A 14546-nucleotide genomic window follows, 5' to 3' on the forward strand; every position below is an offset into this window, starting at 1 on the left:
GTACGCAAAACAGGGCTCCTAGCAGTTCAGCACATTCTGATGGAATGCCTTGCCCCATCTTCACCTGGCTTGCAAACAAGTGTGCCTCAATTTCGATTTATGCAGGGATTGGAGTTTTTTTGATGTTTCTGATACAAAAGTTGTACTGTAACACTTGATAAAAACCACAGAGGCAAAAGCTGGAACTTGGCCCTCCCAAGTGTCCATGTTCGTAGCACGGAAGAGAGAATAGGAAAGTTCTGTGCTTTGTATGAGTATCTTGAAATGAGTAGGAGATTCAGATGCTTAATTATATGTCTGATGAGAGCACTGAGATGTGACTCTTGCCCTGAATTGTAGTTATAAAAACTACAGACTGAGAGCCAGTTTGGTGTAGTCATTAAGAGCGCGGGACTCTAATCTGGAGAGCCGGGTTTGATTCCCCACTCCTCCGCTTGAAGCCAACTGTGGGTGACCTTGGGCTAGTCACGGCTCTCTGCAGCTCTCTCAGCCCCACCCACCTCACAGGGTGTTTTGTTGTGGGGATAATAATGACATACTTTGTAAACCACTCTGAGTGGGCATTAAGTTGTCCTGAAGGGCGGTATGTAAATCAAATGTTGTTGTTGTTATAAAATTTCGCTTGGACTTTACTAATGTGATTCTCTGTGAAAAGACAATTCACTGAATTGACAAAAATATAGTCACTATTATGGCTCATTATTTCTCTGTCTTAGATATCAATGAATGTAAAATGATTCCAAGCCTTTGCACCCATGGGAAATGCAGAAACACTATTGGCAGTTTCCGATGTAAATGTGACAGCGGCTTTGCACTTGACTCCGAAGAGAGGAACTGTACAGGTAAACTTCCTTAGCTTGCTTTCCTATGCCGTATGGTCCCAAAATATAAGTGTTGTGCTCTGTTCTAGAACTGCACTTGAAAATAACAATATTTATTATGTATTGCAGATATCGATGAGTGTCGCATCTCTCCTGACCTGTGCGGCCAAGGGGTCTGTGTCAATACCCCTGGGGATTTTCACTGTGACTGTTTTGAGGGCTATGAAAGTGGATTTATGATGATGAAGAACTGCATGGGTATGTTACCAAGACGTATTTGTATTAGAGCACACAAAAAAATCACATGTGAAGTCGCTGTTCCAATAACTGCTCAGTTTTACATCTGGGCTGCATTTTTATTGGAACAAGGAGGGAAAGCAGGGTGTGTATGTTGTAAGGGAGTCACTTCAGAAGTACATAGCCTTTGTTTCCTAAATCTAATGGGAAACCATGGGCTGATGGGTTTGGGGGTTGATTTGCAAAATTCTGTCAGTCAGCTCCATTCCATGGATTTGGGGAATTTATCTTAAACCATCAACCGGGTGGGTGAATGAAGCGTCATTCAAAAAGATGTAAGCTTTTGGGTTCCGTATCCACTTCAAAGGGTTGCGATTCCAAGCTAGACTGCATCTGTGGATTGTTTTTTTTTTTCCTCTTGGAATTTTTTTTTTCTGTTCAAAGTAATGAAAAGGAGCTGTTGTTTTAGCTTGATTTGAAAGCTGGTCCCTAAGTGGGAGCTTAGGTTTCGCCCCAAGAATCCCTCCTCTGCTCCTTCATAGAATCCGTGCACAAAGGGCTGTGGTTCTGAGCTCATCTGCAAGATTTCCCCCTCTCCGATTCCAGCGTCGTCTCCCCTGCCCTGATTAACTCTGATTGGTAACAGCTTTTGTAACACTGGATGATGTCACTGTGGGACATGAGGGTTCCTGAGGTTATTCTAGGTCTAAAATTTATGGTTGGCAGCAGAGTCGACCCTCATACATCCTAATCGTTAAGAGAGCACAAATCCTTCCCTCCCCTCCCTCTTCCAAATACTTTTGCCTCCTCCCATAGAAATGTAATACATTCCTCCCTTTATAGCCGTGTAGTTTTCAATATTACATTGAATGTAATGTGTACTTACGATTTTTTAAAAAAAAACTGATCACAAAAATATGAGAGATAAGTTAAACTGAGAGATGATTGTTACCTAAAGGCAAGCTGAGCTAGGATAGCTTTCCGGATCAAGGCAACTTTGTTTCTTATTGGTATATTTAGGATATATTGAGAGGATGTGTGGCACAGTGTCGGACTAGGATCTGGGAGACCCGGGTTCAAATCTCACTGTGCCTTAGAAGCTTGCTGGGGTAACCTTCAGTTTAACTTAGTTCACAGGTTGTTGCAAGAATAAAATTGAGCTGAGGTGGATGCTCTGAGCCGCTTTAGGTTTCCGGTTGAGGAGAAAGGAGGCATATAAATGAAGTATGAAACTAACATGCATCCGATACTCAGGTCTCAGGCTTACAGTGCCTGATGGCCATCAGCCAGGTCCTAAAAATTAGGACCACTATTTGAAAGGCCTAGGAGAGAAATCTAGAAATAGGTCCTCAGTGCAGACTGAGCTGTATAAAACAATTCTCCTCTGCTGGCTGTCAGAAGTCATTGCAAGTGGGGAGAAGAGGTTGCCTAAAATACCAAATGCCCTCCTATTGCGCCCAGAAGTTCTAGATGATGCCCCCACCAAGGTTTGTAGATTGCCCAAGCATCCCTTGGGAACGGCCTTGTGGTAACCCATGGTGGGAAAAGAGGAGTGTAATTTTTCCTTGCCCTGCCCTCTTTTTTGTTTTTGCTTTGAAACGTCCAGATTCTAATTACATTGCTCAGCATTCAAGCTCTTCCAGTTGCTGTCATTCAAAGCTTGATTGCTGGATGTTGTCCAAGACAACAGATCCTGCCTGGCCAAGAAAGCAAATCAAGAGAGTACAGCTGCCCTGTTCCCTCTTCGATCAGGAGAAATCAAAAGAGGCAGGCAAGGAAGAGCGAAGAGGCCATCCTGCTGGGCAGGGGAGGAGAACCAGTCACGAGACGAGCACTCTGGGTGTGTGTGGGATTGAGGGGTTTGGGAAGAGGCATTGTCTCTCATGGCATGTTTGGAAAGGGAAGCATCAGCAGCTGGAAGGTGATTAGAAAAGTTAGTAGTGGGAGAGGGAGAGAGTCCTGGGGATGAAGTGCACTGATTTGCACTGGGAGGTCCAAGGGTCAAGTAAGCGCTTGGCTTAGCTCTACCATGTTGGGCCCTCTTTTTGCGTGCTGAAATTTTTAGCTGTAACACATACCCTCCTTCATTCACATCCTTTCCTCTTTTTCTTCTTTTTCTGTCCGTTTTTACAGATATCGATGAATGTGAAAGAAACCCTCTGTTGTGCCGAGGTGGTATTTGCATAAACACCGAAGGAAGCTTCAAATGTGAATGTCCTCCTGGTCATCAGATAGCTCCGAACATCTCTGCCTGTATAGGTAAGGTGGGGAAAAAGAAGCGTTTACACCAGCGTTCATTGACGGTCTCAGTCTTCTGCATCCACATTTCCTTGCAGCTACTCTGTGGGCATTGCCTCATATATCCCCGTTGCGGACAGGTGCTTATCTTGCAGGCACCTATTTCCTACCCTGCACAGTACTACTTATTGACATTAAAAAAAAATCACCTAAATGGAGTGCAGAGTGCAAAGCCATAGTAAGTTATTTTCGTGCCTGGGGGGCTGTATTTATGCACAAGTTTAAGAAGTAATCTACAGTTTAAGAACTCAGATTATAAGGGCCCTTTAAATAAAAAAAAATACTAAAAATGACTAAATTACCTTGAGCGGGGGGTAATGCTACAGGGCTTCTTAAACTTGGCAATCTGGCCCGCATGTGGACAAGCTCCCAAATATGTGACACAGTCACTCCCAGGGCTGTATTAACCCATGGCTGTGCCCCTAGGCTTTCGGGTATTTCGGGCCCCCTCCAGCACTTCAGTCTTTCACTCCACTACAGCTGACAGCCTGACCCTGGTACAGTAGGTACTAGACTGCAGTACATAGCCCTATATCCATTTTGAGGGTCTCCTGAAGAATTCTATTATTCACAATTTTTAAAGTATTTTTATTGCATGAGTAGAACTTTTCAGGAAAATACATTTAGGGGGAATAATTGTTCTATACTGTAATATTTTGAAGTGAATAAAATTATTATTATTGATTAAAAATATGAAATTTATGGATAATTGTTTTAATACAAGAAACAATTTGTTTCACTTCAGTAAGGAAGCAGTTAATTATCTTATTAATAGAAGTTATACAAGAGAATCAATTAACTAATTTATGTGGGGGTGTGCTTCAGCAAAAAAAAAAAATGATGGGCCCCTAGTCCCTGCTGGGCCCCTGGGCTTCAGCCTAGTCAGCATTATGAATAATATGGCTCTGATCCCTCCCATCGCCAGAAATATTATCAGGAAGAGTTAAGTAGATTAAAGTAATTTTTGCAGTACCCAACTTCTGACTATGCTATGGATGTTTCCATTTAATTGGAAATGTGCCGCTCAGCTGTGATTCAGATGAAATGCAGTCTCACTATCCCCCCCCCCCCCAGTTCTCTCGAGAGTAAAATCTTAAGTTGAAATTTGGCTCACAAATTCCTGGCTAGGGCTTTAAGTCTTGGCAGGAGTGAAACTCTGTTCAGTCAGGCTGTTGGCTTTGGGGCAGCTTTTGTAACCTAAGAAAACGGCACAACCCTTTGCCCTTCAGTTTTCTTCTTTTCTAACTACTTTTGCTGTAGCTACCTTTCTATCTATGATGGGTTCTCTCTATAACCATAGAAATAGATCCACATTCTATGGTACTAATCCAACAGATTCACCCATTCTGTAGCACTCACCAAAGAAATGATCATTGTGAGTAGAGAATTAAAATATCCTTGATTTTTGTCCAATAGATGTTAATGAATGTGACCTGAGCATAAATCTGTGCAGAAATGGGCGTTGCGTTAACCTCATTGGGAAGTACCAGTGTGCCTGCAACCCTGGATATCAGCCTACACCTGACAAATTGTCCTGTGTCGGTAAGAATTTTGTTTTCCCACTAACGGTCAGATGTAGTTCTTACTTTTTAAAAAGAAGTAACGTTATCTTTATTGTCTTATAGTTGGCATAAGATTGAAATAGCCTCCTCCACTTGAAGCCAGCTGGGTGACCTTGGGTCAGTCACAGCTCTCTCACAGCTCTCTCAGCCCCACCCACCTCACAGGGTGTTTGCTGTGGGGATAATAACATACTTTGTAAACCGCTCTGAGTGGGTGTTAAGTCTTCCTGAAGGGCGGTATATAAATCGAATGTTGTTGTTGTTGTTGTTATTAATTTAAAAATAAAAAAACCTTCAAGACAAGAAAAAAACCTTATACAACACACACTTAGGGGCTCACCAGCACAGCACATGTTTAGGGCTATCTAGTGTTCCCTCCAGTGCTTTTCAGTAACACGGTGTGGTACTAGAATGGCTGGAAAAGTCTCTTTGGATACGTGCTAGTGTTGTGTAGTGGTTAGAGCATCACACTAGAAATGGAGAGACCAAGGTTTATGTTCCCACTCAGCCATGAGGTTCACTGCATGACGCTGGATCAGTCACTCTCTCTGTTTCACCTACCTTGCAGGGTGAATGTTGTGAGACAAAACTTGGGAACCCATGTATACCACCCCAAGCTCCTTGGAGAAAGAGTGAGATAAAATTTGAATCTCGGTCCAAATTCCTATTCAGCCATGATGCTCACTAATGGTGACCTTAGGATAGTCACTCTTTTCTCTCAGCCTAACCTACCATACAGGGTTGTTGTGAGGATAAAATGGCAAAACCTTGTATGAGTTCTTTGCAGGAAGGGCAGGATAAAACTGTAATAGAGATAAACAAACAAACCCCTGTGGTTTTTTAGTGGTAAATCCTTCCATGTGCCGTCCATTCTTTAATTTTAAAAACTTGGGCTTTGTGATAGAAGTTTTGCAAATACCAGCTCAAACTGCACCATCAATGTTTGTTTCATTTCTTCTTTCACATGACCAACGTTTCGCTTCTTTCTAGATATTGATGAATGCAGCATAATGAACGGTGGCTGCGACACCTTCTGTACGAATTCGGAAGGAAGCTACGAGTGCAGCTGCAGGCAGGGATTTGCGCTAATGCCAGATCACAGAACTTGCACGGGTAAAGTGAATTTGTGAACGTTTGCATTGAGATGCTGCAGCATTGTGTCTCACAGTGTTTGTGCTGTTCTGTGATATTTTAGGGAGTCTATGTGCTTATTTGAGCTATTGTTTGAATTATGTGACTTACCAGACTTGTGAGCTAGATGCATCAGGATTCACTGTGAATCCCCGTGCATCAAGATTAATCATGAATTCTCCCCAAACACACGGTGAAAAGGGTGTGTTTGGGGGGGGGGGAATTGCAAACAGTTGCACCAAAAGGCCATGAAATGCAAAGGGTGTCCTATTGCATGTGTCCTATTTCAAGCTGATAAATTGAAAGTTCTGTATGTCGTTGAGTGCCTTCTTTTGTAAAACAGCAAATTGTTTTATTTTACACATGGATTTGGATGTGGCTCCAAACAACTGATCTTATGTGACAGCAGCCTGTGATTAATAAGCTGAGCAGTAGCCAGCAAGAGATGTTTTCCAGGTTGCTTGCATCTCTTTGCACACATACAAAAACGTTTCTGTTTGTTTGGTGCACTGGTGATGCAGACAATGAATAATGAAAAGAAAACTCTTGGACTCTAAGTAGCTAAAATGAGTTCAACTTTCTGCAGCTGCATAATTCCTAAAAGCCACAATAGACTCATCTCCTGGTGAGTTACACCCTTTTCCCTCCAAAGAGAAGGAGGTTCTCAGCTCAGTTCTTTGTTTTGCAAACATTTCCTTTGAGTAACCAAGCAAAGTTTTGGATCTTAGTCTAGAATTTGGTGTTCTTGAGAGGGGCAAAAAGTATGAAAACTTGTAAAAAAACAATACTCAGTTGTATTTGAGAATGCATTGATGAGTTAGAAAAACAATAATGATCAATTCTGTCAGCTGCAAAAAGTTGGAATTGGAAGTCTTTTAAACCATTCCCCCTGTCACTAATATTAAACTGTTTGGGAAAACTGTTTCCGGCAGAAAGAGCAGATGCAAAATAACCTGGAAATGTTATGCTTTAATACAAATTATTATAGGCAAGGGAGTGCAAAAAAGACCCACTTACGTGTTTCTGGGTTGTCCTAGGGTAAGCAGGTGCAAAGGAAGACAGGGTGCTTTTAACAGACATGGCATGGCCATCGTGCATTGAGGTTTCTGGAAAACAGGCAAGCTCAACCAGGCCCAACCCAGGGAGCTAGGAAAAAAATAGCTCTTAGCATTAATTAACTTTTGCATTTTTTAACTTCACCTTCTAGATATCGATGAATGTGAAGACAATCCTAACATCTGTGATGGGGGCCAGTGCACGAACATACCTGGAGAATACAGGTGTCTTTGTTATGATGGTTTCATGACATCTGAGGACATGAAGACTTGTATAGGCAAGTTAAAAATCCCTCTCTCATCCTAATCCTGTGGATAACACTCAAATGTCAGAAGGAAAAGAAAAAGTGGATTTGTTTACAATGCAAAAATGAGCAGTAGTTACTCATCAGTCTTTCTGCTGCGGGAGATAAGCAGGTATTCAGTTTATGCTTTACTGCTGCACGTGAAGACTAGTTAATTTTGAGTGTTAAGATTTGGCCACACCTGAAGGATACTGATGGCTCCAACAGTCCAGAGGAAGGTCATGTATCTTCTTCTGTCCATGACATGCAAAATGCAGGCTCACGAAGCCTCAGATTTCCTTAGAGCGCTATGGGGAAGAAAGAGGAGGTTTACCTTTCCAACCTTCAGTATGAGCCCCGTGGCGTAGAGTGGTAAGCTATGGTACTGCAGTCCAAGCTGTGTTCACAACCTGAGTTCGATCCGGGCGGAAGCCAGGTTCAGGTAGCCGGCTCAAGGTTGACTGAGGGCCAAGCTACAAGTGACGAATGACACAGGTTGGACACTTGTCAGCTTCCCTCAAGTTTTGATGGGAAATGTAGGCGTCATGGTCTTGCAGCTGTAATGGAGAGCCAAGCTGTAAAACCAGGATGCCTACATTTCCCATCAAAACTTGAAGCTGACAAGTGTCCAACCTGTGTAAGGCGTCACTTGTAGCTTGGCTCTCAGCCTTCCATCCTTCCGAGGTCGGTAAAATGACTACCCAGTTTCCTGAGGGTAAAGTGTGGATGAATGGGGAAGGCAATGGCAAACCACCCTGTAAAAAGTCTGCTAAGAAAACGTCATGACAGTCCCCCGTGGGTCAGTAATGACTCGGTGCTTGCACAGGGGACTACCTTGACCTTGACCTTTCCAACCTTCACTCAGTTTTTGCTTTTAGAAACTTCCTTCCTTGCATTTTGAATGAGGGATTACCACTGACGCCTCCTACAATAGATCCTTGCTTCAAAGATGAAAACCATAGCAATCTCAGTTTTCACACAACAAGTTTAAAACATCTTTGTTCCTCTTCTCCCTCCCTAATTTGTTAGTTTTCTGAATTATTGTATTCAGGAGCATGTTGGATTGGTGCCCATTAACCCTACCTGGAATGAAAATAGTTTGTGGTGGTCTAGAGCTCTTAACTTAGAGGGAATAAAGCCGGGCCAACAAAACTTCAGTGGTAGTGCTTATATAGAGGTCTGGTTATTTCGGATCTTTTAGTTTTATGAGGGGGGGGGCCCTACATAGGATCCATATAGGAAGACAATGCAAAATATTAAGTCCTTACATGTTACTGTACTTTTGATACAAGAAAAAAAATCCATAATGGTGGGGGGGGGGGGAACCCTACTGCAGTAGGCCAGATTAAGTCATCCTTACAGTTATTTGGCTTCCTGCAAGATTAAATCAAAACTAAAGGCCGAGGCTGTTAAGTAAGTAATCCAACGAACGCTGTGTGTTGTAATACATAGAAGCAGGCGCCGTGGAGTCAGCGCAGGTGGGCCCCCTGCAATCTTTCAGGGTCTGTTGACGCTGGTTGCAGAAAGTGTGAAGAGCAAAGAATTCCCCTTAAATGTCCCATGATGACCTCTGCCCCAAGGCAGGTAGATTCCTCAGCTGCTGCTACCGGTTCTAAGAACCATTCCTTTTCTTATAGTGCAATCCTAGGAAGAGTTACATGCTTCTAAGTCTGTTGAAGCCAGCGGCCTTAGAAAATTGTAACTCTGCTTTAGGACTGCACTATAAGCCTGATAAAGTTCTGATGGGCTTGGGTTCAGAAACAGAACTCCTTTCTGCAGGATCAGCTTTCCATTTTTGCAGGATCCGTTTTACAAAAACATATCACATCCCTTGCCGAAACTTTATAGTTATTTCCTTGTTTATATTTTTATTAAGGGACTTTTTTTGCATCAGTCCTTGTATTTAAAGTGAAATGTCGATTCCACTCTTACAAATATGGTTCTCATCCCCTTTTCCCCCCAGATGTTAATGAATGTGAACTGAATCCGAACATCTGTTTGAGCGGAACCTGTGAGAACACAAAAGGCTCATTTATCTGTCATTGTGATTTGGGCTATTCTGGCAAAAAAGGAACAACTGGCTGCACAGGTATGTGTGTGTATTTTTAATGAATATGCATGTTCATTGAATCATATTGTGGTGCCAGGTTTTTTTGCCCTGTAAACCTCATGGACATTATTTTCATCACACCTTTTGCCTATGGCACTTACTTAAGAGCGTGAGAGAATACACATGGTTTACTACTTCTAGAGTCTGCAGCTTTGCTGGTGTGGCAGTCTGGCCAGTTTCTTTATATACTGATGGCTAATTTTAAAATACTCTCTCATAGGCCGCCCCTGGTAAAAATCCTAAGGATGTAAAAGACTGGAGGATTGTGTTGTCATGGCATGAACTGTAACATCAATATCATTTTCTTTTTTGTTTTGAGGGGTTTTTTTTGTAAAAAAGCGGAAAGTAACAAATAAACAAGTAACAAATAAAACACGTTGAGTTTTATTCCGTCTAAGAGATTGACAGAGCTTCATTCTGAGACCAGGACCAAACCAACTTACATGATTTACTGCGTTATGACGAGACCATCAGGGGCCACATTAACAAGATCAGACTGGAACTGAGTTTGGTAACTTGACACTCCAGTCTGCAAACTCTTAAGCATTAAAATACGTGTTTGAATAGATTTTTTTGGGTGCTTTCAAAGTAGCAGAGGTACAGAACTTAACTAAGTTACATCAAGATATTTTAACAGTACCAAAAATGTTCACCAGTTTCATATCATTTCCCAGCCAAAAACACTGAAGTTCGAACTTTCAGGCTGAAGGGCCAGTCACATTAAATAACACTAGATGATGGTGTTTAAGCCAAGGTGTTCCAGGTCATAGCTGTTGCCTGAAATATAAACACATGCATATGGTTAATTTGATTTTTTAAATACAGGTTTAGAGCGAGCACAGTTCTTATAGACAGGTATGCAGGCCAGAAAGTCACATCTACTAAGAAAGTGAAATTATTGTTGTAAAGCAGACTTCACAAATATTTGGAAAATTATTCTAGGTAAGAGCAATGCAGGGAACATCTTGTTCATTAGTAACAGCTGTCTTCCATCTTGCTTGCTTATGAGCTGAGTTGGGTCTGAGCAATTCTTTGTCCCTCTTGGACTGACATTCCAGCACTGAAGGCCGATCTAAGCATTCTGAAAAAAGCTCATGCAAGCAGATGTAAGAATCTTGCTTCCCATACTTGTAAGGCTCCTTACTATTAGAAATCTTAGCATTTCTAGGAAAGGGCTAAGCCTCAATTCCCCATCCTGATAGGTTGTCTTCTCATGATCAGGAAAGTTAGGCAATTCTAGGCCGCTGTTCTCCCTGGAGGGACTTCCAGTGGCTTACAGCAAAGGAGGAAAATTCAAACAAACAAACAAACAAATCTGGGCTTTTCCAGGTCCACCAAGTTGACTCTTGCAGGTCCCAGGCTATGAGCCATGGTGAGCTCTTGCCCTTCAGCTCATACACACCTCCAGCCTCCAAAAATACTGGCCAAAATAGGAGACAAAATGTCAGCCTAGATGGACCTCAGCCACTGCTCATTTGCTGCCAGCCCCCTTTCTCTGGTGGGGGGCTGAACCAATAGTTTTTTAAATATGCAGACTGAGCCTGAGAAGACGCTGGTTTTGCTTTTTTGTTAAAGCTCCATGCCTGCCATTCTCATGTTCCTTGGAGCTGAGATTTCCAGTCATTATCTCGAGGTTCAGAATGATGTAGCACATGGAAACTTTTGAATTTTTGCAGCAGAAGGTGCCTTCCTTGTATTTATTTGGTAATGCTTATGTTGCACTGCCCTTGGAATAGCAGGAAGCAAACGAAGGAGAGAATAGCAGATGGTAGGGTTGCCAACCTCAGGTGGGGTCTGGAGATCTCCTGGAATTACAACTCATTTCCAGTTTACTGAAATCGGTTCCCGTGGAGAAAATGGCAGCTTTGGAGGATGGACTGTATGGCATTAAAACCCACTGAGGAGCCTCCCCAGAATCCACCCACAAATATCCAGGAATTTCCCAACAGGAGTTGGCAACCCGACCCCGTGGTATTAGGAAACAGAAGGGGGCCAGGAAACTGATGAGCGAGCCCTGGAACAGAAAGACTGGGGTGGGCAAGGAATGCAGAGGAGCTGCAGCCAGCTGCAAATGAACGGTGGACAAACAACCGCGGTGCAGCTGGATGAGGCAGTGAGTGGATTTTAAAGACCATTTTAATATGTCACCTAAGCCTTCCAAGTGTCTTATTGTTGTGAGTAGTTTCCTTTCTCTTCCAAATGCTTCTTCACGATAGGTTTAGTGTTCTATCAGTTAGCTTCATGTTCCTTTTTTTACTTTTCACCTGAACACTAATGCAAGGGGAACCGTGGAGTGGAATGAATCTTTCTGTTTTTCTTTTTTTAAAATTCTCACCGTCCAGGTTCCTTTGTTAAATTGGAATTAGGCAATCCATCTGACAGCCTTATTTCGCTGCTCAGATTTAATTCCAACAGCTATGTTTCTTGTTCTCAGGCAGCAGACCCCAGTGACACAGCATTTAATGACAAGTATTAAAACATAACAGGGATTTTGTGTCAAAACAGCTTGACACAATGGAGGAGGGGCGGGGGGAGGGAATGGATTCTTTTGCTCTTGCAGATGTGCCAAAAGAACCCACACTCTTTTTTTTTAAGAATTGCAAAAATGCATATGAAGCTTTGAAGTGTAGGTTCCTTGTTTCATGAGAACAAACTACATAATGTCCTCTGGGTGCTATTACAGTTGCATCTACATATTTCATCCCCTTTGCCATTACTGATTGTTTCCATTTTAACAAGTAAACATGCCCCCCCCTCGCCCCCAGTCATTAAACTGTGTTCATAATCCACCCACTGACAGGCAATCCCAGATGTTAATCTTTTTCTTTCTTCACTTCAATAAGAATGTGGGCAAAGTACATGGAAATACTCGGTGTTCATGCAAAGATATACATTACCTACGACAGAAAACGGGGCTGGTTTTATGCCATCATTTTTAATTATCTGCATAAAAGAAGGGAAGGGTCTACCAAGCTATTTAATGATATTATTATATTGCATAAGGAAGGAACACAGCAATGGGGCAAATATGCAAACAAAAAGTCAAGAATGACTTACAGAGGCCCTTCCCCAACTTTAAATTGCTGTGTTTTGTCCATTTTTCTAATCTCTTGTGGAGTCCTCAGTGAATTTCCTCCCTTCTCCAACAGCAAGCAAAAGAAAACAGCTCATTCTTTCTTCACCTCTCATCTGCACCCAGATCTCATATCTGGTTTGGGGCCACTTGCAGATGCCCCTTTGAAGAGGGTTGGCTACTTCCATAATACCACCTTAGCCCTCCTCCCCTTCTCCAAGGACTCTAGAATTGCAGGCGTGTATGCATACCTCCGCCCAGTGCTCTTCCCTCTGCAAGATGACTAGGACTATACATTCTCTGGCCTAGTGGCATATACATTTTCTAAGTAAATATATACATAGACAACCCTACTAATTTAGCTCTTATCATTGCCTGGTCTTCCTCGTTTTCCTAACCCTGCAAAGTCATCATCCCATGAAGCTGTCTTCTGCTCAGTCAGACCAAAGTCAGTTCTGTCTGTTCTGACTGACAGGAGCTCTCCAGGGTCTCAGACTGAGGACTTTTCACATCACTTTCTGCTTGATGCTTTGAACTGGAAGGGTCATCCCTAAGCTGTGCCCCCCCCCCCGTGCAGGTTTGTCTGTTTTTCAAAAGTGACCAAACCCTATTCACAAACAGGATTAATGAGATGAAGTTGTTAAATCCCTAATCTTATGGCTCAGATATTATGCAACATTAGGAGCTGCAAGCCAACTGCAGATTGCTCCTTTGGGTGAATATCTACAGGCTCAGTGGAAGGAATGCCTATATTGCCATGTCTGCCTTCCTCTCCTTTGATTCCGAGACCTACGGGGGAATGGGTGCTAATTTTTCCAGCATGTTGTACCCCCACCCCCATTGAATCAGTGATGCTCTACTCTAAATCTCTGGTTGGTTTCTCCTAACAGCTTTGTAGTGATGTTGAGTGCCATGGGGGACAAGATGGATTTTGTGGCACCTTCTTGGTCAGTGGCCGTGGGACAGAGCACAAGTCCCCTAATGCCAGCTTCTGAGACCTGCCCTCCAGGAAGCACTGGAGCTACTGTAGAATAGTACCTCCCTTGCTCATCCCTAGCAGGTGGCCCAGAAGCTCAGTGATAGTGCAAGCCTTGCAGAAACCCAGGAGAGCCAGCAAGGATGTGTTCCCCCATCAGTTGACTGGCATAGGTCAAGGCAAACCAGGCAGCAAGTGTACCATATTCTGATTTTTAAAAACGGGTTGAATATGTTGCATGTAGAACCACCTGGAGAGATAGGAGGGTTTATCACAGGGCCCAAAGGGGGTTATAAAGGAAACACAGAATTAAAACGGTTAGCAAATAGGCTTTTCTTGGTTAACATTAATCATGCAGTCTTCTTGAGTTAGCAAACATGTGAAAGTGATCTTCGGAGGGATTTGAGTTTTGCTTTAGTTCAGTGGCATAAAATAAGCCCCAAGTGAGAACAGGGATGTGGTTGTTGCCTCTTCTCATTGGCTGCAGTGCTGAAGGTCCCTATTTACATGGTCTCTGTGTGGTAGCATTTTATTCCAAGCCTGGATGACCCCAGGTACATAGCCTGAATAACTTGATGGGAAAACGGGCAATTTTTTTTTTTTGCATACCCCCACAAAACCTCATGAATGAGTTGAATGAATAATTGGGATTTTAAGTCTGTGACAAACTATTCAGACAACTCTTTTTTCCTCTGTGTGTGTGTGAGAGAGAGAGATACAAAATGTCTTGGAAAATACAGTCAAGCCTCTCTTCATATTAATGGAAATTGCTTACAGAGATAAGGATTTCATGAGCTATGGTCGGAAGAAGCAGTGGGACAAGTTGAGGATGCAGGGTCAGCCTTGGGCAGGAATGTTTATTTTTGTTGGCTTGCCGCAGCTTTACACAAAGGGAAATGTTGCAAGGAAACAAGATTAGGAAGGGGGGAAAGATAAAGAAAATGTTTATACAGTCTTGACACTGTACCCTTTGCTTTAGTAAAGTCAATGAAAATTTTG

The 14546-nt window shown here is 42.7% G+C and overlaps 1 protein-coding gene across 1 annotated transcript in view; it reads left to right on the top strand.

Moving 5' to 3' along the window:
* Positions 1 to 14546, top strand: part of FBN1 (fibrillin 1) — a 205957-nt gene that overhangs the window by 122403 nt on the left and 69008 nt on the right. The window contains exons 26-32 of the mRNA XM_055002220.1: positions 717 to 842; positions 951 to 1079; positions 3192 to 3317; positions 4773 to 4898; positions 5909 to 6031; positions 7257 to 7382; positions 9352 to 9477. Coding sequence (XP_054858195.1) covers positions 717 to 842; positions 951 to 1079; positions 3192 to 3317; positions 4773 to 4898; positions 5909 to 6031; positions 7257 to 7382; positions 9352 to 9477 — 882 coding nt within the window. The remainder of the gene's footprint in view (positions 1 to 716; positions 843 to 950; positions 1080 to 3191; positions 3318 to 4772; positions 4899 to 5908; positions 6032 to 7256; positions 7383 to 9351; positions 9478 to 14546) is intronic.

The sequence above is a fragment of the Eublepharis macularius genome, chromosome 18 (genome assembly GCF_028583425.1).
Source record: "Eublepharis macularius isolate TG4126 chromosome 18, MPM_Emac_v1.0, whole genome shotgun sequence".
Taxonomy (NCBI): Eukaryota; Metazoa; Chordata; class Lepidosauria; order Squamata; family Eublepharidae; genus Eublepharis; species Eublepharis macularius.